This window comes from Mustelus asterias, chromosome 14, assembly GCF_964213995.1.
Source record: "Mustelus asterias chromosome 14, sMusAst1.hap1.1, whole genome shotgun sequence".
In the NCBI taxonomy this organism is placed as follows: Eukaryota; Metazoa; Chordata; class Chondrichthyes; order Carcharhiniformes; family Triakidae; genus Mustelus; species Mustelus asterias.
In genome coordinates this window covers 102,895,553-102,918,622 of record NC_135814.1, presented here as the reverse complement: position 1 = coordinate 102,918,622, position 23,070 = coordinate 102,895,553, and the positions used below count along the sequence as shown (strand labels likewise).

Here is a 23,070-nt window from a genome sequence, read left to right as displayed (position 1 = left end):
GAGTGAGCGAGGGAGCGAGCGAGGGAGCGAGCGAGGGAGCGAGCGTGGGAGTGAGCGAGGGAGTGAGCGAGGGAGCGAGCGAGGGAGCGAGCGAGCGAGGGAGCGAGCGAGGGAGTGAGCGAGGGAGCGAGCGAGGGAGCGAGCGAGGGAGCGAGCGAGCGAGGGAGTGAGCGAGGGAGCGAGCGAGGGAGTGAGCGAGGGAGCGAGCGAGGGAGCGAGCGAGCGTGGGAGCGAGCGAGGGAGTGAGTGAGGGAGCGAGCGAGGGAGCGAGCGAGGGAGTGAGTGAGGGAGCGAGCGAGGGAGCGAGCGAGGGAGTGAGTGAGAGTGTGAGTGAGTGAGAGTGTGTGTGAGTGAGAGAGAGAGAGAAAGAGAGAGAGTGTGTATGAGTGTGTGTGTGTGGAGGGGCATGGAGCTAGACAAATTGTGGTAAACAGGCCCCTCTCGTTTCTAACCCATCCCACCCCTCAGTTGCCAACAGGAGAGTCTCGTTCAGTGGCAGGATTCTCAGTGTTGTTGTCGAGCATTCATCAAACAGTTGGGGATTATCACCGTGATCATTTACATAGCTGCAGCCCTCGCTGCCTTCACACAAGGAGGGCATCGACAAACAGCTCCACACACTGGGGCACTTATCATCATAGGAATTATCTCAACTGGTTCTCAAGCTTTGAATACAAAAGGTCCATTTGTGTTGGGGCCACGCACTGAGTCAGCTCTCTGACATGTCAAATACCAGCGGCATGTGCCAAAGTCTCAAAGGCTTCAAAAAGAGAAAGCATTTCAATCTCAAATTAAGCAAATTTAAATTTTGATGGTAGTGAAGGAGACGTAACCTGTCGCTCCAGCAGGGTCACCAGCAGATAAGCAAATATTTTTGTTTAACAAAAACAAAGAAACTCAATGGACCGGATTTCAGACCAGGAATCTGCCCTTATTTATATTCTAATCTATTTATAGCAAATACATACATTACATGGAAATCTTCTTGTTCAGCTTTTCCATTATTTGTTTCCACTCTTCCATTTCTCCACTCGTCTCTCATTACTATTTTTGCCACACTATTTTTAGGAATTGCATCACCTCATTAGCTTTCCCCCATGCTCGTAATTCCCTCTGCCTCAGCGCGCATTTCGATATATTTCCCATTTGCCTTTTAGTCCGACACGGCACTTCAAGGTGAACATGGCTTCCTCTTCAAATACACGTTGCCTGCTGCACAATTACTTCTTGCTTTCCCTTCCCTGCTCCCTCTCCTTCTGACAACAATCACTCACGTAAAGGGACAGTCCACACCTCTGGCACCTGGCCCCAAGCGGTAGTTTCTTAGGGATACGGTGGCACAGTGGTTAGCGCTGTTGCCTCACAGCGCCAGGGACCCAGGTTCAATTCCCGGTTTGGGTCACTGTCCGTGTGGAGTCAGCACGTTCTCCCCGTGTCTGCGTGGGTTTCCTCCGGGTGCTCCGGGTTTCCTCCCACAGTCCAAAGATGTGCAGGTTAGGGGGGATTAGCTATGCTAAATTGCCCCTTAGTGTCCAAAGATGTGTAGGTTAGGGGGATTAGCCATGCTAAATGCCTAGGCTAAATTATGGGCCTGGAATAGATGCTCCTTCGGAGAGTTGTTGGAGACTCAATGGGCCAAATGGCCTCCTTCTGCACTGTAGGGATTCCATGACTAAACTCAAACACTGTCAATGGGCTATTTAATGAAAGGGACATTACAGCTGAATCCAATGCTATTATTCCTTCATCCACCATCCACCCAGATGCATTTGCTCAGCAGTTATTACAAGTGGGAGCCTTGGCTGACCAGTAATCTCTCCATGCTCTGGAGGCAATGCTATCAGTTGTAGTGTCTCCCATCACTTCCCCTTGGCCAGCATTGCACCCCACCTTTAACTACCATGGTACAATATGGCACACAACAACTGGCTCAGGGAAGTATCAGGAGGAATGAAAGAATGCATTTATATAGCGCCTTTCACAATCTCAGGACACCCTAAAATGCTTTATAGCCAATTAAAAACTTTTGAGGTGTAGTCAAGTAGGAAATGGAGCACCCAAGTGTGCACAGCAAGATCCCACAAACAGTAACATTATATCAATCAGATTTTGTTTGATGTGATGGTGATTGATGGATAACTATTGGCTAGTACACAGGGCAGAACTCCACAGCTCTTTCTCAGAGTGTTGCCATGGGCTCTTTTACGTCCATCTAAGATGGCAGAGGGGGCCTGGTTTTAATGTCTCACTCAACACGTGGTATCTCCAACAATGCAGCCCTCCCTAAGCGCGGCGATGGAAGTGTCAGTGTTTGTGTTCACGTCTCTGGAATGGGACGTGAAGCCACAAATTTCTAACGCAGAGGTGGAAGCATACAATCATACGAATCAAGAGCAGAAGGCCATTCGGCCCCTCAAACCTGCTCCACCATTCAATAAGATCAAAGCTGATCTGTTTTAACCTCAACTCCACATTCCCACCTGCCCCGATAACCTCCCAACCCCTTGCTTATCAAGAATCTACCTCTCTCTATCTTAAAAATATTCAAATACTCTGTTTCCACCGCCTTTTGACGAAGAGACTCACAACCCTCAGGGAAAAGCATTTTCCTCCTCTCCTTATCACAGAATCATAGAATCCCTGCAGTGCAGAAGGAGGCTATTCGGCCCATTGAGTCTTGAGCGAGGGAGTGAGCGTGGGAGTGAGCGTGGGAGTGAGTGAGAGTGTGAGTGAGTGAGAGTGTGTGTGAGTGAGAGAGAGAGAGAAAGAGAGAGAGTGTGTATGAGTGTGTGTGTGTGGAGGGGCATGGAGCTCCGGTTTCCTCCCACAGTCTGAAAGACGTGCTGGTTAGGGTGCATTGGCCGTGCTAAATTCTCCCTCAGTGTACCCAAACAGGCACTGGAGTGTGGCGACTAGGGGATTTTCACAGTAACTTCACTGCATTGTTAATATAAGCCTACTTGTGACACTAATAAATAAAACTACCCCCTTGCATTCTAGCCCTCTAGATTTAAAGGTCAGCATTACATTAGCGGTTTTGAATTTTTTTTGTACCCATCAATAACATCTCCATGATCTATGGTTCAGTAAGAAGTCTCACAACACCACACCATATACATGGTTGGTTAGCTCAATTGGCTGGAAAGCAGAGCAGACAGCGGGTGCAGAACGATGCCAACAGTGTGGGTTCAATTCCCGTACCGGCTGAGGTTATTCATGAAGGCCCCGCCTTCTCAACCTTGCCCCTCACCTGAGGTGTGGTGATCCTCAGGTTCATACAATCCATAGAATCCCTGCAGTGCAGAAGGAGGCCATTTGGCCCATCGAGTCTGCACCGACCACAATCCCACCCAGGCCCTATTCCCGTAACCCCACATATTTACCCTGCTAATCCCCCTGGAAACTGGAGCACCCGGAGGAACCCCACGCAGACACGGGGAGAAAGTGCAAACTCCACACAGACAATGATCCGAGGCCGGAATCGAACCCGGGACCCTGGCGCTGTGAGGCAGCAGTGTTAACCACCGTGCCGCCACCAGTCAGCCTCTAATCATCTGAGACTATGGTGACTTTACCTCGTACATGGACCCCCCAAAGTCTCTTTGAACCTCCACTGCTCTAGCTTTTCACCTTTGAAAAGTAGTCATCGCACCCAAAGTGGTAAACCTCACGCTCACCTACACTGAAGAATCGGCAAGAACTGTTCCCTAGCTACGTGCACCATTCCACACACTCTGCTGACCATGACTTCATGGAGGTTTATCCCAGTTTGTCTGCTGTCTGCCTCTCTGCTCCGGACAGTCCCTGTTGCTGCTTGTTGCGTGTTGTATAAATTTGCCGCTGTGTTTTGTCTGATAAACTCACGAGACTCAGCACTTACGTCACTCTTGCGCCAAATCCCTACCCTCACCAAACTCTGACGTTCCCACTCTGTTCACATCTGTGGTGACACTCTAGTTGAGACGCAGGAGTCACAAGAGGTTCTTTCCCTATCTTGGGGCGAGGGAGCAGAGGGAGGAGTGTTGGTGGTGGAGGTTACAAGGGGCTTAACGACATCATCCCCCACCAAGGTTTGGTTTTGGGAATTGCAATACTATAAACCATTACCAAAGGCCATTCCATCCCTGGATTTCTACAGGAAGCAGGTTTAGCATATCGTCCAGCTTTCATTCCCACTCGGAGCTTAGTTTCACAACAAAGCTCTTTCCCTTTAGCTCATCTAGACACTAGTTTGGTTTATATATAACCACCGGACCTTCACATTAATGTTGACCACTAGAAACAAGAACAGTTAATCCCCTCTGCAAAAGTCAGTGATCATTATCTACTTATTTTAGTAACTTATTTTCTCATGCAATCAACTCTGTTTATTTATATAACATGTTTGTAGTTTAAATAAAGAACATAGAATCATAGAATTCCTACAGTGCAGGAGGCCATTCAGCCCATCGAGCCCACCGACCACAATCCCACCCAGGCCCTATTCCCGCAACCCCATACATTTACCCTGATAATCCCCCTGACACTAGGGTCAATTTAGCATGGCCAATCAACCCAACCCACACAAAGAACAAAGAAAATTACAGCATAGGAACAGGCCCTTCAGCCTTCCAAGCCTGCACCGACCATGCTGCCCGACTGAACTAAAACCCCCTATCCTTCCGGGGACCATATCCCTCTATTCCCATCCTATTCATGTATTTGTCCAGAGGCCCCTTATAAGTCGCTATCGTATCTGCTTCCACTAGCTCCCCCTGCAACGAGTTCCAGGCACCCACCACCCTCTGTGTAAAAAAAACTTGCCTCGTACATCTCCTTTAAACCTTGCCCCTCACACCTTAAAACTGTGCCCCCTAGTAATTGACTCTTCCACCCTGGGAAAAAGCTTCTGACTATCCACGCCCCTCATATTCTGGACAGAGCGGATAGTCAGATGCTTTTTCCCGGGGTTGGTGAGTCACATCTTTGGATAAATAGTATTTCTGTAATTATTCATTCATGAGCTGTGGGTGTCACTGGCTGGGACAGTGTTTGTTGCCCAACCCTAATTGCCCCTTGAACTGAGTGCCTCACTCGACCATTTCACAGGGCAGTTAAAAGTCAACCACATTGCTGTGGCTCTGGAGTCACATGTAGGCCAGACCGGGTAAGGACGGCAGATTTCCTTCCCTAAAGGGAAAGGATGGGCTTCTACAATGATTGGTGATAGTTTCCTTCCCTAAAGGGAAAGGATGGGCTTCTACAATGATTGATGATAGTTTTATGGTTACCACCACTGTGACATTCCAGATTAATTAATTGAATATAAATTTCACAAGTTGCCATGCTGGGATTTGAACCCGTGTCCCCAGAGCATTCGCTGGGCCCTCTGGATTGCCAGTCTAGTATCATAGAATCCCGACAGTGCAGAAGGACATTCAGCCCATCAAGCCTGCGCTGACAACAATCCCACCCAGGCCCCATAACCCCACATATTAACTGGCACTAAGGGGCAATTTAACATGGCCAAATCATCTAAGTCGCATATCTTTGGACTGTGGGAGGAAACCGGAGCACCCGGAGGAAACCCATGCAGACACGGGGGAGAATGTGCAAACTCCACGCAGACAGTGACCCGAGCCGGGAATCGAACCCGGGTCCCTGGCACTGTGAGGCAGCAGTGCTAACCATTGTGCCACCGGGCCGCCCTATCATTACCAATAGGCCCCACTGAGACTGATGTGCTTAAATCACTTGCCCACAGAATCCTGAAGGAGCTGTATCTCTGGCACTCAGTTGGGACAATGCATTTCTTTGCCCAGCGCTATCGAGTGAAAGGGGCTGAGTTCGCATCTGCAATTCCACACGGTGAATTACTGATCTCAGTGAGATGCCTCCCTATAAAAAGGAGGAATATAAAGCAACTGAGCCAATCCTCAGACCAAGGAAGAGTACACAGAAGGCCTCCAAGAAGGCCTCCTTCAAGTACACAGAGATTCAAGAAGGCCTCCATCGACTGCTCCATCATGCCACCATAGTTTGGTGAAAAATAACACAATACCATCTGTACAGGGGATTACACAGCTATTTTGAGATGAGATGGGGAGAGTAGGGGTAGGGTGGGGAGACAGTAGGGAAACAGACACAATCTAAACAGTGCAAAATGAATTTGAATAAAATGTAGCATACTCACGGTAAAAGAAAGGGATGAACTCCACAGTTAGACAAGCTGCTTTGTACTTCTGTCTGTTCTTCTCCACTGCACTGACTTTTTCACTAGAAAAGGACAAGAGGGAGTGTTACAATCGGTAACGAACTCAAACGGATTGCTGAGATAAAGAAGCTCTGCTGCAGAGACTGTGGCTGTTCTGAGATTTGTCTCGGTCATTCCGAATTAGGGAGGATAGTACATGTCACAATTCCCGTGCCTGATCGCTGTCCATTGACTCCCTCTTGTGAAATGTGTGGATGGACATGGGCTGAGCTGAAACGCTGCACTTTCGACTGGGCAAACGGCCCAAGATGGTCAGAAGCACAGACCATTCGGGAAGGTAGCAACCGGTGGCTGCCGCCTGTGAAACCACATCCCAGAGTAAAACAGGGCCCGCAACGGGAAAGAGCTGGGATAGGCTGGATAAACTCAGCAAGTCTGGCAGCGTCTGTGCAGAGAGAAACAGAGTTAGCATCGAGTCCGCACAGAACTGCAGAAGAGCCATTTTTAAAGTGTTAAAGCTTATTTATTAGTGTCACAGGTAGGCTTACATTAACACTGCAATGAAGTTACTGTGAAAATCCCCTAGTCGCCACACTCCGGCGCCTGTTCGGGTACACTGAGGGAGAATTTAGCACGGCCAATGCACCCTAACCAACATATCTTTCAGACTGTGGGAGGGAGCCGGAGCACCCGGAGGAAACCCACGCAGACACGGGCAGATCGGGCAGACTCCGCACAGACGGTGACCCAAGCCAGGAATCGAACCCAGGTCCCTGGCACTGTGAGACTGCAGTGCTAACCACTGTGCCGCTTTGAAGTGTTAACATTTTCGACTCGAAGTGTTAACTTTTTTGCACGGATGCTGCCAGACGTGATGAGGTTACCCAGCATTTTCTGTTTTTAATTTCAGATCTCCAACATCCACAGAATTTTGTTTTTACCTATGCTATGTTACAGTCCTGATCCGGTAAGGAGGGTTTCAATTCATACAATAACCACGTCGCTGCTCAAGGGAGTTAAGCAGTTTAGTTCTGAGTAATGGGCTGCTGAGCACTGTTTAAGCTCACTTCACAAGGTAGTTTGGCTTCCGACCGAGTATTGTACTTTCACCGGTCCCAGTCAGGTTCGAACACGGCTGCTAACCAACTGCAGCAGCTCAGCGCCAGTTAAATTTAAAGATGTGTTGTTGAACAGCAAGCAGGAAATACTTGGATGTCACGAGGGAACAGATCGCGGCACTCAACTGCAGACCTCCATCATCAGGAACTGATTTTCCCACGTCGGGACATAGTTAACGCATCATTAAAAAAACTTAGCAGACAAATCGGAGAAAATTTAATTTGTCAAAACTCAGAACCATCCGACAGATTGAACAAGTCCAACAGAAAAGTTTGTTGGAGCCAAGTTGATGTATTTGCTGATCAAATATTGCTTCCATTTCCCCCCAAAAAATCATTTAACAAAGCACCATTTCAGTAAAATGACAGCTGGACAGTATCAGCCAAGTTGCTTTACAAGGGCCCATGGTTGCGGTTTCATTTTCTTTTCACATTTTAATTCCATCCAAAATAACAAATTCCAACTGAATCCAAGTCACGGTCCCCACAAGGGAGACAAACAAGATCCAAGCCGACAGGTCGAGGTGGAGATACGGGTGTTGGACTGGGGTGGGCACAGTAAGAAGTCTCACTAGGTTAAAGTCCACCAGGTTTATCTGGAATCACGAGCTTTCGGAGCGTTGCTCCTTCATCAGGTGAATGGAGGTAGACTCGTGCTGTGTTTGTGAACCTACTTCCACTCACCTGGTGAAGGAGCAGCGCTCTGAAACCTCATGATGCCAATTAAATCGGTTGGACTTTAACCTGGTGTTGTGAGACTTCTTACTGACGAGTTGCACCCAAATTTGGGCTCGATCTGATGCTTCATCTTAGCCCAAAGGCTGAGATGGCTTTGAAATATTGCATCCGGAGAAACCTCGCTTAAAGCTCATGGGCTACCCTGATCATCGACTACCCCAGCCTGGGAGATCAGTCTGTTCGATCACTGACTCTACCCCAGCCTGGGAGATCAGTCTGTCTGATCATCGACTACCCCAGCCTGGGAGATCAGTCTGTCTGATCATCGACTACCCCAGCCTGGGAGATCAGTCTGTCTGATCATCGACTACCCCAGCCTGGGAGATCAGTCTGTCTGATCATCGACTACCCCAGCCTGGGAGATCAGTCTGTCTGATCATCGACTACCCCAGCCTGGGAGATCAGTCTGTCTGATCATCGACTACCCCAGCCTGGGAGATCAGTCTGTCTGATCATCGACTACCCCAGCCTGGGAGATCAGTCTGTCTGATCATCGACTACCCCAGCCTGGGAGATCAGTCTGTCTGATCATCGACTACCCCAGCCTGGGAGATCAGTCTGTCTGATCATCGACTACCCCAGCCTGGGAGATCAGTCTGTCTGATCATCGACTACCCCAGCCTGGGAGATCAGTCTGTCTGATCATCGACTACCCCAGCCTGGGAGATCAGTCTGTCTGATCATCGACTACCCCAGCCTGGGAGATCAGTTTGTCTGATCATTGACTCTACCTTTTATTTCTCAATACTGTCGTTTCTAAAAACTTTGGAGCGGCACGGTGGCACAGTGGTTAGCACTGCTGCCTCACAGCTCCAGGGACCCGGGTTCGATTCCCGTGCTTGGGTCACTGTCTCTGTGTGGAGTCTGCACGTTCTCCCCGTGTCGGCGTGGGTTTCCTCCGGGTGCTCCGGTTTCCCCCCATAGTCCACAAATGTGTGGGTTTGGTGCCTTGGCCACGCTAAATTGCCTCTTAGTGTCCCAGGATGTGTAGGTTAGAGGGATTAGTGGGGTAAATGTATGGGGTTGTGGGGATAGGGCCTGAGGTGGGATTATTGTCAGTGCAGACTCAATGGGCCAAATGGCCTCCTTCTGTACTGTAGGGTTTCTATGAATCTATGATTCTTCAGTGGTTTGCTTTCATGAACAAATAGGTTCAATTCAGGTTAGTCGGACTCACTCAGCCCACTCAGCAACTCTCTCTGTATCCACTTCCTTCACCAGAGCAACAAGACCAGATCTACTTGGAATCCATTCACTCTCCTTAGCAACAAAACCAGATCCCTCTGGATCCATTCACTCTCATTACCAAGAGAAACAGATCTAACTGCTCCTCTTTGCGGTCAAACTAGATTTCATTGGGACGTGTTGTGGAGATGAGGGTGCAAGAGGGTGCCACCATTTAAAAAGAAATATAGAAATTTGTCACAGAGGTCCTTGAAAGACAAACACTTACTTTCCTTTCAAGTTAACTCATTAAATTCCAAGCTCAAACTATAATCTAACCCCACAAGATTAAAGGATTTTGTCTACAGTGAGTGCTTACAGCACATTGAGGACAATAATGGCAGGTACTGATGTGATATCCAGCTTTGGTAACCGTAAGTTAAAATACAATTGTCTCTAATTCAGTAAATCGCACATGATACTTCAAACAATGAGTATATTTGGATTAAAGACCACAGATGTGTTCTCAGAGACTGCAATTTGACTGCCATTAATGACTTAATAAAAAACCTTTAAATATCTTGAGCACATAAGTTAGTCAATGTACAATTATAATGTGATGCAGCAGAATGCCCCGGGGGTGGCACGGTGGCACAGCGGTTAGCACTGCTGCCTCACAGCGCCAGGGACCCGGGTTCGATTCCCGACTTGGGTCACTGTCTGTGCAGAGTCTGCACGTTCTCCCCATGTCTGCGTGGGTTTCCTCCAGGTGCTCCGGTTTCCTCCCACAGTCCGAAAGACGTGCGGGTTAGGTGCACTGGCCGTGCTAAATTCTCCCTCAGTGTACCGAAACAGTGTCCACCTAACCCGCACATCTTTGGAGTGTGGGAGGAATCCGGAGTATCTGGAGGAAACCCATGCAGACACGGGGAGAACGTGCAGAGTCCGCACAGACAGTGACCCAAGCCGAGAATCGAACCCGGGTCCCTGGCGCTGTGAGGCAGCAGCACTAACCACCTTGCCACCTGAAATTAATGTTATTGGTTGAGAATGATTCAATTACATTTTCCTTATTGTTGTCATAGTCCCAGGTGACCTTAGGCTGCTCCCCCCCTCAAAGGGGTGGTGATTTAACCTGAGGGTCATCATACCTCAGACAAGGGGCAACGTTGAGAAGGCGGGGCCATTCATGAACAACCTCAGTCAGTACGGGAATTGAACCTGTGCTGTTGGCATCGCTCTGCATCACTAACCAGCCATCCAGCCAACTGAGCTAAACTGACCTTTATATTCAGCCGAGTCATTTGGAACAAGTTCTCCCTTTAAAAAAATAATAAACAAAACAATGCCTGTCCCTAATTCTTCTTCAGGTGAGAACTGGTTTTGTCTTCGACAATGGTCGTTAGTAGCCAAAACATTGCCATCGGAATGACTGGCCAGTTTGATCAGTGCCCCATGTTTTGAACAGAGCTGCCACAGTTGGAATCCTCCAGTTCTTTGGCAAAACTGCAACACTAAAATAGTATCAAAGGTCTTTTTTAAGTCAATTGAACAGAACTAATTTGAGCAGCTAGTTAATCGTGCATTCCACATTTAATTCAACTTCAACTTACGATACTTGTTTATCCATTTGCTTCCCCGATTTTAACTCACATCCGGTCCCATTAACCATCCCCTCGGCTCACTAACCCACATTGGTTTCCACTTCATCAACTGAGAAACCTCCACCTTGCGTTCAAATCCCTCACTGGTTTTGCGCCCCCGCCCCCAGCCCTCCGAGAAATCTGTGATCCCCAAATCTGGCCTCCGGGATATCCTTGATTTTCCTCACTTCACCATCCGAGGGCCGTGTTTTCGGGAGCCCAGCATTTAAGCTCTAGAATTCCCCTCCCAAACCTCTCCGCCTCTCCTTCCTCCTATCAGGCGTTCTTTAAACCGACCTATTTTACCAAGCGTTCAAGTCACCCACTCGAATATCGCCTTACGTGGCTCGCTGTTAAATCATGTCTGGCAACCTTAAAGGCTCTGCATATTTCAAGCTGCTACAAACTTTCACAATCAGTGTGATCTGAAATCAGTGGCAGACAAATAGAACACAGCACTTTCTGGACCTCTCTTCAAATTCGTTCTGGGCGATGGCGATAGAAAATGCCAGTGTGGTATCTGAATGACACGATTCAGCTCCATTTTATGAAGTCAGCACAGTGGTTAGCACTGCTGCCCCACAACGCCAGGGAACCGGGTTCAATTCCGGACTCGGATCACTGTCTGTGTGGAATTTGCACGTTGTGTCTGTGTGGATTAGTTTATTTATTAGTGTCACAAGTAGGCTTACATTAACACCACAATGAAGTTACTGTGAAAATCCCCGCGTCGCCACACTCTGGCACCTGTTTGGTACACGAAGGGGTAATTTAGCACGGCCAATGCACCTAACCAGCACATCTTTCCAACTGTGGGAGGAAACCGGAGCACCCAGGGGAAACCCACGCAGACACAGGGAGAACCTGCAACCTCCACACAGACAGTGACCCAAGCCGGGAATCAAACCCGGGTCCCTGGCGCTGTGAGGCAGCAGTGCTAACCACTGTGCCACTGTGTCAGGTTTCCTCCAGGTGCTCCCGTTTCCTCCCACACTCCAAAGATGCACAGGTTAGGTTGATTGGCTGTGCTAAATTGCCCCTTAGTGTCGGGGGACAAGCAGGGTAAATGCGTGTGGTTATGGGGATGGAGCCTGGGTGAGATTGTTGTTGATGTAGGCTCGATGGGCCAAATGACCTCCTTCTGCACTGCAGGGATTCTATGATTCCATGAAGTTGGAAGCGCATAGGATGTAAAAATATTATAAACTGTTACTTGGCTTGACAAAGCCACAAACAAACATTAGCGCTTTGACCATGCCAGAAACATTCCAATATTGAGGGAGCGCACTGAAGGCCTCTTTATTGTAATAAATTAAACACATTCTGAGCCACAATTTGCAGTCATCAAGTAACGATGAGGGAAATGGCCCTCAGAGTTAATCGTGTATAAATGGTACAGCAGCTTGATGTCAGGGGCACGTGCGAGGTTAAATACGCAAGTCCAAAATCTGTGAGCATGCTTTCCGGGCTGCGCCGCTCCACCACAAGCTCTGCCAAGACAGTATTTTATTGCTAGCCTCACCATTGAAAACCATGAAGTTATTGCATTTGCCCAGTCGATATGGACTAACCGCAGCTTAAGCGTCCTTTTAATGGCATGACAACTTAATGGCTGTCAGTCACAACTCTAGCATTGAAAATTAACGATAACAAATGCTGAGTCTCACACCTTCGGATTCTGAATTTTTCAGGGCAGTTTAAATTTAACACTCTTTTTCCATTTTTCTCTCCCAATACAATTTTGCTTTGCCTCTATATCTCTTTTGTTCTTGATCTGACAATTAAGACAGCCTCCCGTTCAATCCTTCCTGTCTTCATTTCCCAATCCTTAAGTCTAAACGGTTGAGGAGACACAGTCTGTCGCTCGCTCTGTTCGCTCAGTTCCCAGATACCCCGTTTCCCATGCTGCATCGTGATCAAGTCACACCTTGTGGATGAAGCTTAATCCAGCTGGAGGACTCAGGGGAAAGCCTAGCCAACGGCAGACGCCATCAGGTACCCAGTACCACTCAGTAACGTGGCACCTAATCTCAAAATCACATGCCATTCAAAATTATCACCTCATTACACATTCCTCCTTCACAATGTTCCTTAAAACGTCTCTCTCTGACCAAAACTTAGGTAATTTGCCCCAAGATCTCCTGACTTGGTTTAGTGTTATCCACCTTGCTTGACAACACTCCTGTGAAGTACACTGAAACGTTTTACTATGTTAAATTTTTTTTATTCATTCATGGGACATGGGCGTCGCTGGCTGGGCCAGCATTTATTGCCCATCCCTAGTTGCCCGAGGGTAGTTGAGAGTCACCCACATTGCTGTGGCTCTGGAGTCACATGTAGGCCAGACCGGGTAAGGATGGCAGATTTCCTTCCCTAAAGGACATGAGTGAACCAAATGGGTTTTTCCGACAATCGGCAATGGTTTCATGGTCATCAGTAGACTCTTAATTCCAGGTATTTTTTATTGAATTAAAATTCCACCATCTGCCGTGATGGGATTTGAACCCGGGTCCCCAGAACATTAGCTGAGTTTCTGGAATAATAGTCTGGCGATAATACCACTAGTTAAATGAACCATATAAATGCAAGTCTTTGCTGTTGATGGCAGTATCTATGTCGATGGGCAAAGTCAAAGCACGCTTATCCTATGCTTTAATCTAATTCGAAAATCCACAGTATTACAGTGGTTAGCCCTGCTGCCTCACAGCGCCAGGTACCCGAGTCTGCACATTCTCCCCATGTCTGCGTGGGTTTCCTTCAGTTTCCTCCCACAGTCAGAAAGTCGTGCTGGTTAGGGTGCATTGGCCATGCTAAATTCTCCCTCAGTGTACCCGAACAGGCGCCGGAGTGTGGTGACTAGGGGATTTTCACAGTAACTTCATTGCAGTGTTAATGTAAGCCTACTTGTGACACCAGTAGAGTTTAAACTTTATCCTTTATCCATACATCTGAAAATATCCAAAAACCAAATGGTTATGCGGTCAATTTGTATGTTAATCAAGCAAGACAATACTATATTACAGGTGTGATAAGTGTGAACTGATAAGTAGTAGGATGCAAGAGAGTTAGAAAATAGAGTCATAGAGGTTTACAGCATGGAAACAGGCCCTTCGGCCCAACTTGTCCGTACTACTCAGTTTTCACCACTAAGCTAGTCCCAATTGCCCACGTTTGGCCCATATCCCTCCATACCTGTCTTACCCTGTAACTGTCTAAATGCTTTTTAAAAGACAAAATTATACCCGCCTCTACTACTACCACTGGCAGCTCGTTCCAGACACTCACCACCCTGTGTGTGAAAAAATTGCCCCTCTGGACACTTTTGTATCTCTCCCCTCTCATTTTAAACCTATGCCCTCTAGTTTTGGACTCCCCTTCCTTTGGGAAAATATGTTGACTGTCTAGCTGATTTATGCCCCTCATTAGTTTATGGACCTCTACAAGATCACCCCTAAGCCTCCTACATCCAGTCTATCCAGCCTCTTCTTATAACTCAAACCAAATGGAGAAACAATTAATATTTGCAGACTATAACTAGCCTAGGCTTAGATTATTATAAGGTAAGCAGGACCCAGAACGAGAAAACAGTACTGGGAAATAAGAATACTGGATTTGTATACTTTAAAATGGAACACCAAGAAAAACTGGGAATATTGGCCCGAACTGTACAGTATATCAAATCAGTCATGACCTCATCAGACACAATGGGCCAAAGGGCCTACTCTTGCTCCTACGCCTTATTTTATTTATTAATCACAAGTAAGGCTTACATTAACACTGCAATGAAGTTACTGTTAAATTCCCCTAGTCGCCACACTCTGGCGTCTGTTCGGGTCAATGCACCCTAACCAGCACGTCTTTCGGATTGTGTGAGGAAACCGGAGCACCCGGAAGAAACTCACGCAGACACGGGGAGAACGTGCAGACTCCACACAGACAGTGACCCGAGCCGGGAATCGAACCCGGGTCCCTGGTGCTGTGAGGCAGCAGCGCTAACCACTGTGCCACCATATGGTCTTATAGATCCAAAATATCTGGTGGCTTGGTCTACTCACCCAGCTGCTCTCTGTCTCCAGTTTCGATACGGATCATAGAGACTCTCACAGAAGGTCAGCGCGTGTCTTGCAAAGTCTTCAGCTGGCGTGAGGTCTGCCATTTCCTTCTCTTTGGTCTTGCTTTTCAACTTGCATTGAAAGAAAGTTACGCAAACGTCAAGCACAGCAAAGAGCCACGGTTTCAAAGAACTTCCAATTAAAGCTGGGATTACTTGACAGGTCAGTGTCCATGCAACTATAACCCCTTCATCGTTTCTCTCTACCCGCAGATGTTGCCTGATCTGCCGAGTAATCCCAGCATTTTCTGTTTTCTTTTAATTATTCCAGATTCCACAGTATTTTGATTTTGTGTTCAAAGCACCTATAATTTCGCTGGACTAGCATTTTATATTTGTTTACAGTTCCACTGGACATTGGAATATAGTAACTACACCAAACGTTAACTGTCAGACATCTGTCCTTTCAAGTCATAGATTTTATAGAATCGCTACAGTGCAGAAGGAGGTAATTCAGCAGATAAGCCTACATCAACAACAATCCCACCCAGTCCCTATCCCCGTAACCCCATATATTTACCCTGCTCATTGCCCTGATACTAACGGGCAATTTAACATAGCCAATCAACCTAACCTGCACATCTTTAGAGTGTGGGACGAAACCGGAGCACCCGGAGGAAACCCATGCAGACACGTGGAGAAGATGTAAACTCCACACAGTCACCTAAGGCCAGAATTGAACCCGGGTCCCTGACGCTGTGAGGCAGCAGTGTTAACCACTGTGCCCCCATGCCGCCCCAAGTCCAGGATGTGCTTAGAATCATAGAATTCTACAATGAAGAAGGAAGCCATTCGGCCCATCGAGACTGCAATGACCACAATCCTACCCAGGCCCTATCCCCATAACCCCATGCATTTGCCCCAGCTAGCCCCCCTGACACCAAGGGCAATCTAGCACGGCCAATTCACCTATCTTTGGAGTGTGGGAGGAAACCAGAGCACCCGGAGAAAACCCATGCAGACACAGGGAGAATGTGCAAACTCCACACAGACAATGAGCCAAGCCAGGAATTGAACCCGGGTCCCCTGGCGCTGTGAGGCAGCAGTGCTAACCACTGTGCCACCGTGCCGCTCCTTATTTAATTGAACAAGACAATTCACCATTCTGTCAGCATCCAATAGAAATTTATAAATCTAGACAGTCTTTTTTTAAAATTATGTTTAGCACAGTTGACCGCCAATAATTGGCTATTTCACTCATCAGTTTCCGCATTAAACAATTCTCTCTAACCTCGAGAATGCCACAGGAAAGTGTAACTCTGCGAATATTCCTGCACAGTCCACAGGGTCATGCTGGCACACAAAGCAACAATTCAACCCATTGAGTCAAATCTGCTTTCTGTCTTTGGAGAAGTCCACCAGAAGTGGAACATTAACAAAACAAGTCTATGTCTGTCGCAAATTAATCTTTATAATAAATTACACTTTTCTTTTAAACAAACAAAGAGCTGCCTTGTTGTCGAGTTGACGGAGCCCTTTCCAGCTCCGAATTCTTTGTGGTATTGGCTGAAAGGTTAATTTTAGCAGCACTTACCTGCTGAATGTAGACTGTGGCCATAGTAATGACATGATTGATGTAGGAGCAGGTCCCAATCTCTTCAACATTAGCCAGATTCCTGGGAAATAAAGGGAATGATCTGATTTATCCTTCAACTTGTTCGGAGGAAGTTCAGACAAAAGAAAATCAATCAGGAGTTACCCATGAACAATAGGGAACTAAGCTGATGGCTAAACTATTGGGTTATCGAATGGATCAATGAGTTTATCTGGTGCCATGCAGATTAGAAATTGTCCATTTCAGCCTCGAGCTTGAAATACTTGTGTGTTCCAGTCTGTGGCCTTGCTCCTTCCATGCTTTGATCTCCTCCCAGCCCTATGAATATTTGGGAACTCTGCACTCCTTAGAATCATAAAGTCATAGAAATCCTATAGTGCAGAAAGAGGTCATTCGGCCCATCGAGTCTGCGTCGACCACAATCCCACCCAGGCCCTACTCCCATATCCCTACACATTTTACCCGCTAATCCCTCTAACCTACACATCTCAAGACACTAAGGGACAATTTTAGCATGGCCAATCAACCTAACCCGTACATCAATTCTGGTCTCAATTACATCCCACCACTGGAAGAATATAGGGTCGCTCTTACCAAAAATATTCAGGACAAGTGTGAAAACAGGAGAGTTTCAGATCTGTTTTTTGGACGAGTTGAAATCTACTATCTCTGGCACTCAGTACATGAAACAACAGCAGAAACGGTTTCTTGCCTGTAGGGGGAGGAGGGCAGGGCTTAAGCCACCTGAAAAGCTGGCTGAGAGCAGCAGCGGGCGTCATTACACATGCACGGGTCTCTACCAGCAGAGGCCTGTCACTCAGCCTCTGCAGCTCTGAGCCAGCCTCCCAGCCTGAAGCACAGCAACACCCACCCGCCTCCACCCCAAAGCTACTCACGGCCTATCGCCCGGACTGATCCAACGATCCAATCCCCCCAACCCCCTTGGCACTGCCTCCAACCAGCCGCCCCCCCCCCCCCTCCCCAAATCTGGCCCCACACCGAGTAGGTCCCACCCCTTCTGGCCCCACAGCCTTGGCACCACCCAATCCCTGTTGGGCGGTGGCAGGGTGCCAAGCTGGCACTGCCAGGGTACCAGGCTGACACCAACCAAGGGGCACCTCCTGGCCCCAACCTCCCTGGAAAGGAGGAGGGGGGTCCTCAAGGCTTCTGGTTCTACTGGTGAGGTCATTATGACTGGGGAACTGTTGTGATTCTCGCAGGAGAGAACCTCTCCCAGCGAGGCCACAGAGGCAGATGAGCCCAGACGATTACATCTCGAGCTCATGAAATCAATATAATTTATATTTAAATAAATTATTCAGGCCCGCGCCAGAAATGGGCACGAGGCTGATCGCGCCGGATATCCGATGCTGCTGGTAAGATTGTGGGAGCCGAGTAATCGGGTGTGAACCTGACATCTCAGCTCTCGTGCAATCTTACCTACACATCAGCTGGCGGGACACAATAGTAGAATCGCCCCCAATGTCTGCAGCTGCCCAGGCCCAAATTCTTCACAACAAATATGTTACCAAACATTAACCTTATTAGAGAAGCTTTTTTTCCAATTTCCAGCAATCAGCTTGGCAATTTTAAAAATCTGGATTATCTTTCAAAGCCTCAACCCCTCTCCAACTCTCCCCTCCTTTAAGACAATCCATAAAACAAGGTAATTGTGACCAAGCTTTTCTGGTCACCAGTCCCAATAGCTCTTTGTTTGGATCGATGGCAAATATTATCTGGTAAGTTTGTCTTCTCAGAAATGCGAGGGAAGCAAGGGTCTGGTGAGAATGAGGAAATGTAGGAAATGAATATTAGTTAAAACAAAAAAGGGCTGGAGAAATTGATGGAACTGAATCCCCAGGATAATCTATATCCCAGGGTACGAAAGGAAGTGGCCATGGAAAGCGGTGGTTGTCATCTTCCAAAATACTATAGATTCTGGAACAGTTCCGGCAGATTGAGGGGAGCAAATGTAACCCCACTGTTTAAACAAGGAATAGGGGAGAAAACAGTGAATTTCAGACCGGTTAAACTATCAGCTGTAGGGAAAATACTAGAGTCAATTATCAAGGATACAATAACAGGACACTTATCTATATCAACGATTTGGACGAGGGAATCAAATGTAACATTTCCACGTTTGCTGGTGACACAAAACTAGGTGTAATTGGTGAGGAGAAGGTAGAGAGGCTTCAAAGTGATTTAGATAAGTTGAGTTGGGAAATACCTGGTAGATGCAGTATAACGTGGATAAATGTGAAGTTATCCACTTCGGAAACAGAATGGCAGAGTATTATTTAAATGGTGATAGATTGGGAAATGTTGATGTACAAAAGGGATCTGGGTGTCCTTGTACACCAGTCACTGACGGCAAGCATGCAGGTACAGCAAGCAGTTAGAAAGGCAAATGGTAAGTTGTCCGTCATTGCAAGAGGACTTGAGTACAGGAGCGAGGATGTCTTACTACAGCTGTACTAGGCCTTGGTGAGGCCACACCTCGGTGGTTTTGGTCTCTTTACCTAAGAAAATATATACTTGCCATAGAGGGAGCACAGCGAAGGTTCACCAGACTGATTCCTAGGCCGGCAGGATGTAATGTGAGGAGAGATTGGGTCGACCGGGCCCGTATTCACTGGGGTTTAGAAGAATGAGAGGGGATCTCATAAAAACAATCCTGGTGGGACTGGACAGGCTAGATGCAGGAAGAATATTCCCAATGTTGGGGAAGTCCAGAACTAGGGGGTCACAGTCTAAGAATAGGTGGGAATAGAGGGATACGGTCCCCGGAAGGGTAAGGGGTTTTAGTTCAGTCGGGCAGCATGATCGGTGCAGGCCTGGAGGGCCGAAGGGCCTGTTCCTGTGTTGTAAATTTCTTTGTTCTTTTAATCACGGGTAAACCATTCAGGACTGAGATAACGAAGAACTTCTTCACTCGGGGAGTTGTGAACCTGTGGAATTCTCAACGACAGAAAGCTGTGGGGGGGCCAGTTTGTTAGATATGTTTAAGAGGGAGCTGGACGTGGCCCCTGTGGCGAAAGGGATCAAGGGGTGTGGAGAGAAAGCGGGAGTGAGATACTGAAAATGTATGATCAGCCATGAGCGTATTGAATGGTGGAACAGGCTGGAAGGGCCGAATGGCCTCCTCCTGCTCCTATTTTCTTTGTTTCTTTGTTTAAACATCTTCATTCAAAGGGCGGTGAACCTGTGGAACTCTCTACCACAGAAGGCTGTGGAGGCCAAGTCACTGAATGTTATTAAGAGAGACATGGATAGATCTCTGGACTCGAAAGGTGTCAAGGGTTTTGGGGAGAGCGCAGGAGCCTGGCATTCAGACAGATGATCAGCCATAACGGCAGAGCAGGCTCACAGGGTCAAATAAACTAAACCTGCTCCGATTTTCTGTGTAACACTCCTGTCAAGTACCTTGGGGCACTTGACTATGTTAAGGGTGTCATAAAAATCTAGTTGCTGCTTGAGGAAGGTTCCTGATTCTCTGTACAACAGGTGAGCTAATGTCAGCCAGGGCAGAGATAGGTGTACTACAACTGGCAAGCTAAAAGCTTGGGATAGAGAGAGATAAAGTAAAATGGGAAATGCCTAGGCCTCTGGTTGCTATGGAGTCAGCCTTTCCTCTGACGTACAGGGCACTGGCTGAGGACAAGATGAAACTCAGCTGCCGCGCCCCCAGCAGATTGCCAAGACTCCAATCAAGATTTTTGTGTGCGTAACGCCCATTTGAGAATGCAGGAAAGCGCATATGGCAACAGTGCCACTGTCTCCCAGAGCACAGGGTGCCACTGTCTCCCAGAGCGCAGGGTGCCACCGGCTCCCAGAGTGCCACCGTCTCCCAGAGCACAGGGTGCCACTGTCTCCCAGAGCGCAGGGTGCCACCGTCTCCCGGAGCGCAGGGTGCCACCGTCTCCCGGAGCGCCACCGTCTCCCAGAGCACAGGGTGCCACCGTCTCCCGGAGTGCAGGGTGCCACCGTCTCCCGGAGCGCAGGGTGCCACCGTCTCCCAGAGTGCCACCGTCTCCCAGAGCGCAGGGTGCCACCGTCTCCCGGAGCGCAGGGTGCCACCGTCTCCCAGAGTGCCACCGTCTCCCGGAGCGCAGGGTGCCACCGTCTCCCGGAGCGCAGGGTGCCACCGTCTCCCAGAGTGCCACCGTCTCCCAGAGCGCAGTGTGCCACCGGCTCCCAGAGTGCCACTGTCTCCCAGAGCACAGGGTGCCACCATCTCCCGGAGCGTAGGGTGCCACCGTCTCCCAGAGTGCCACTGTCTCCCAGAGCACAGGGTGCCACTGTCTCCCAGAACGCAGGGTGCCGCTGGCTCCCAGAGTGCCACCGTCTCCCAGAGCACAGGGTGCCACTGTCTCCCAGAACGCAGGGTGCCGCTGGCTCCCAGAGTGCCACCGGCTCCCAGAGCACAGGGTGCCACCATGTCCCAGAGCACAGGGTGCCACTGTCTCCCAGAGCACAGCCAACACCACAGGGTGGGAGGGTAAATAAATCAAAGTAACTTTTCTTTCAGCTTCATTTATAAATACTGGGCAGTGAAACAAGGTTTCTCTGTCCACTGCAATATTCTATTTTAAGAGCAACAGTATCAAAACCTGTTGGACTTTAACCTGGTGTTGTGAGACTTCTTACTGTGCCCACCCCAGTCCAACACCGGCATCTCCACATCATCTTTATCTGTCACAGTTCACCCTCTGATTACAGCTTCTCTGCCGTTTGGCCATTCACACCTTCTATTCTCTCTATGGGCTGCCATTAGCAGCCTTTCCCCTGGTTTCTGTGGCTATGACTCATCTTTCATTCTCTCCGCCTGCAGTATAAATATCTCCCACTTTCTCTGCCTTTTAGCTTTGACAAAAGGTCGTCTGGATTCGAAACGTCAGCTCTTTTCTCTCCTTAAAGATGCTGCCAGACCTCCTGAGATTTTCCAGCATTTTCTCTTTTGGTTTCAGATTCCAGCATCCGCAGTAATTTGCGTTTATTTAAGAGGGAAAAACTGTTCCTGTTCATAAAAGGAGCGAGAATGAGAGGGCCGCAAGTTTGAAGTATTTGACAAAAGAAGCAAAATCAACATGTGAAAAGTCTTTCTCACGTAGCCAGCGGGAACGCACAGCTTGAGTGTGTGGTGGGGACAGATTCAATTGAAGCATTCAAAAGGAAAACTAGGCTGTTATTTGAAAAGGAAAAATGTGCAGGGTTACGGTGAGAAGGCAAGTGATTGACACAGAGTCAAGTGCTCATTTGGGGAGCAGGTCCAAACACGATGGGCCAAAAAACCCTCTTTCTGAGCGACAACAAATCTGCATAAAGGTAAGGAAGTATTGCTGCAGCTATACAAAGCATTGTGAGGCCGCACCTGAAGTATTGTGCACAGTTTTGGTCCCCTTATTTGAAGAAAGATGTAGTGGCATTGGAGGCAGTTCAGAGGAGGTTCACTCAATTGATTCCAGAGACGAGGGGGTTTGGCGTGTGAAGAGAGATTGAACAGTTTAGGCCGACACTCTCTGGAATTTAGAAGAATGAGGGGAGATCAAATTGAGGTATACAAGATGATAAAAGGTATGGATAAAGTAGACGTGGAGCGGATGCTTCCTGTTGTGGGGCATTCTGGGACGAGAGGTCACAGTCTTAGGATAAGGGGTAGCAAATTTAAAACAGAGTTGAGGAGAAACTACTTCTCCCAAAGGGTTGTGAATCTGGAATTCGCTGCCCCAAAGTGCGGCGGATGCTGGGACAGTGAGTAAATTTAAGGAGGAGTTAGACAGGTTTTTAATTGGGAATGGGTTAAAGGGTTATGGGGAGAAGGCAGGAAAGTAGGGATGAGGAGCATATCAGCCATGATCGAATGGCGGAGCGGACTCGATGGGCCGAATGGCCTAATTCTGCTCCTCTATATCTTATGAACAAATCTGTGAAAAAACAAAATGCTGGAAATACTGGGCGTGTTTGACAGCACCGGTGGAGAGAGAAGCAAGAGTTAAAGTTTCAGTGCTGTGACCATTAACCCGAACTCTGTTATTCTCAGCTTCCTGTAATCTCCTAGTTTGTAAACTACAGACAGGAAGTGTACCTGCAGATGATAATGAGGAATTTGACCAGCGTGAGAGCCAATGTTTGCTGTTCATCCTCCAGCCCATCCGACAGTTTCTGCATGCACTGTAACTGCTGCTGTCTCAGTACCTGCAGAATGTTATCAGGCAACAAGGAAAGTCCAGGTGGCACGTCATCCAACCTAAGGGGAGAGAAACAAAATACAATCAGCAGAAAGTTGAGATATATACACCAGTGCCCAAACACTCCTGCAAACACGGAGGGCAAACCAAGTTGCTTGCCATTTTAACACACGATCCTGCTCCCATGCCCACATGTCTGTCCTTGGTCTGCTGCAATGTTCCAGTGAAGCTCAACACAAACTGGAGGAACAGCATCTCATCTTCCGGCGAGGCACTTTACAACCTTCCAGTCTCAACATCGAATTCAACAACTTCAGATGATTAGCTCCACCCCACCTCCATCCCTTTGTTTTCATTTCA

General features: G+C 48.0%; 1 protein-coding gene across 4 annotated transcripts in view; it reads right to left on the bottom strand.

Moving 5' to 3' along the window:
* The window catches only part of nbeal1 (neurobeachin-like 1), a 277,142-nt gene that overhangs the window by 159,255 nt on the left and 94,817 nt on the right, over nucleotides 1–23,070 (bottom strand). For all 4 annotated transcript variants that reach the window (XM_078228982.1, XM_078228984.1, XM_078228983.1 and 1 more), the window contains exons 3-6: nucleotides 22,608–22,769; nucleotides 16,502–16,583; nucleotides 14,912–15,039; nucleotides 6,173–6,255 (exon numbers count right to left, since the gene is read on the bottom strand). In XM_078228982.1, coding sequence (XP_078085108.1) covers nucleotides 6,173–6,255; nucleotides 14,912–15,039; nucleotides 16,502–16,583; nucleotides 22,608–22,769 — 455 coding nt within the window. The remainder of the gene's footprint in view (nucleotides 1–6,172; nucleotides 6,256–14,911; nucleotides 15,040–16,501; nucleotides 16,584–22,607; nucleotides 22,770–23,070) is intronic.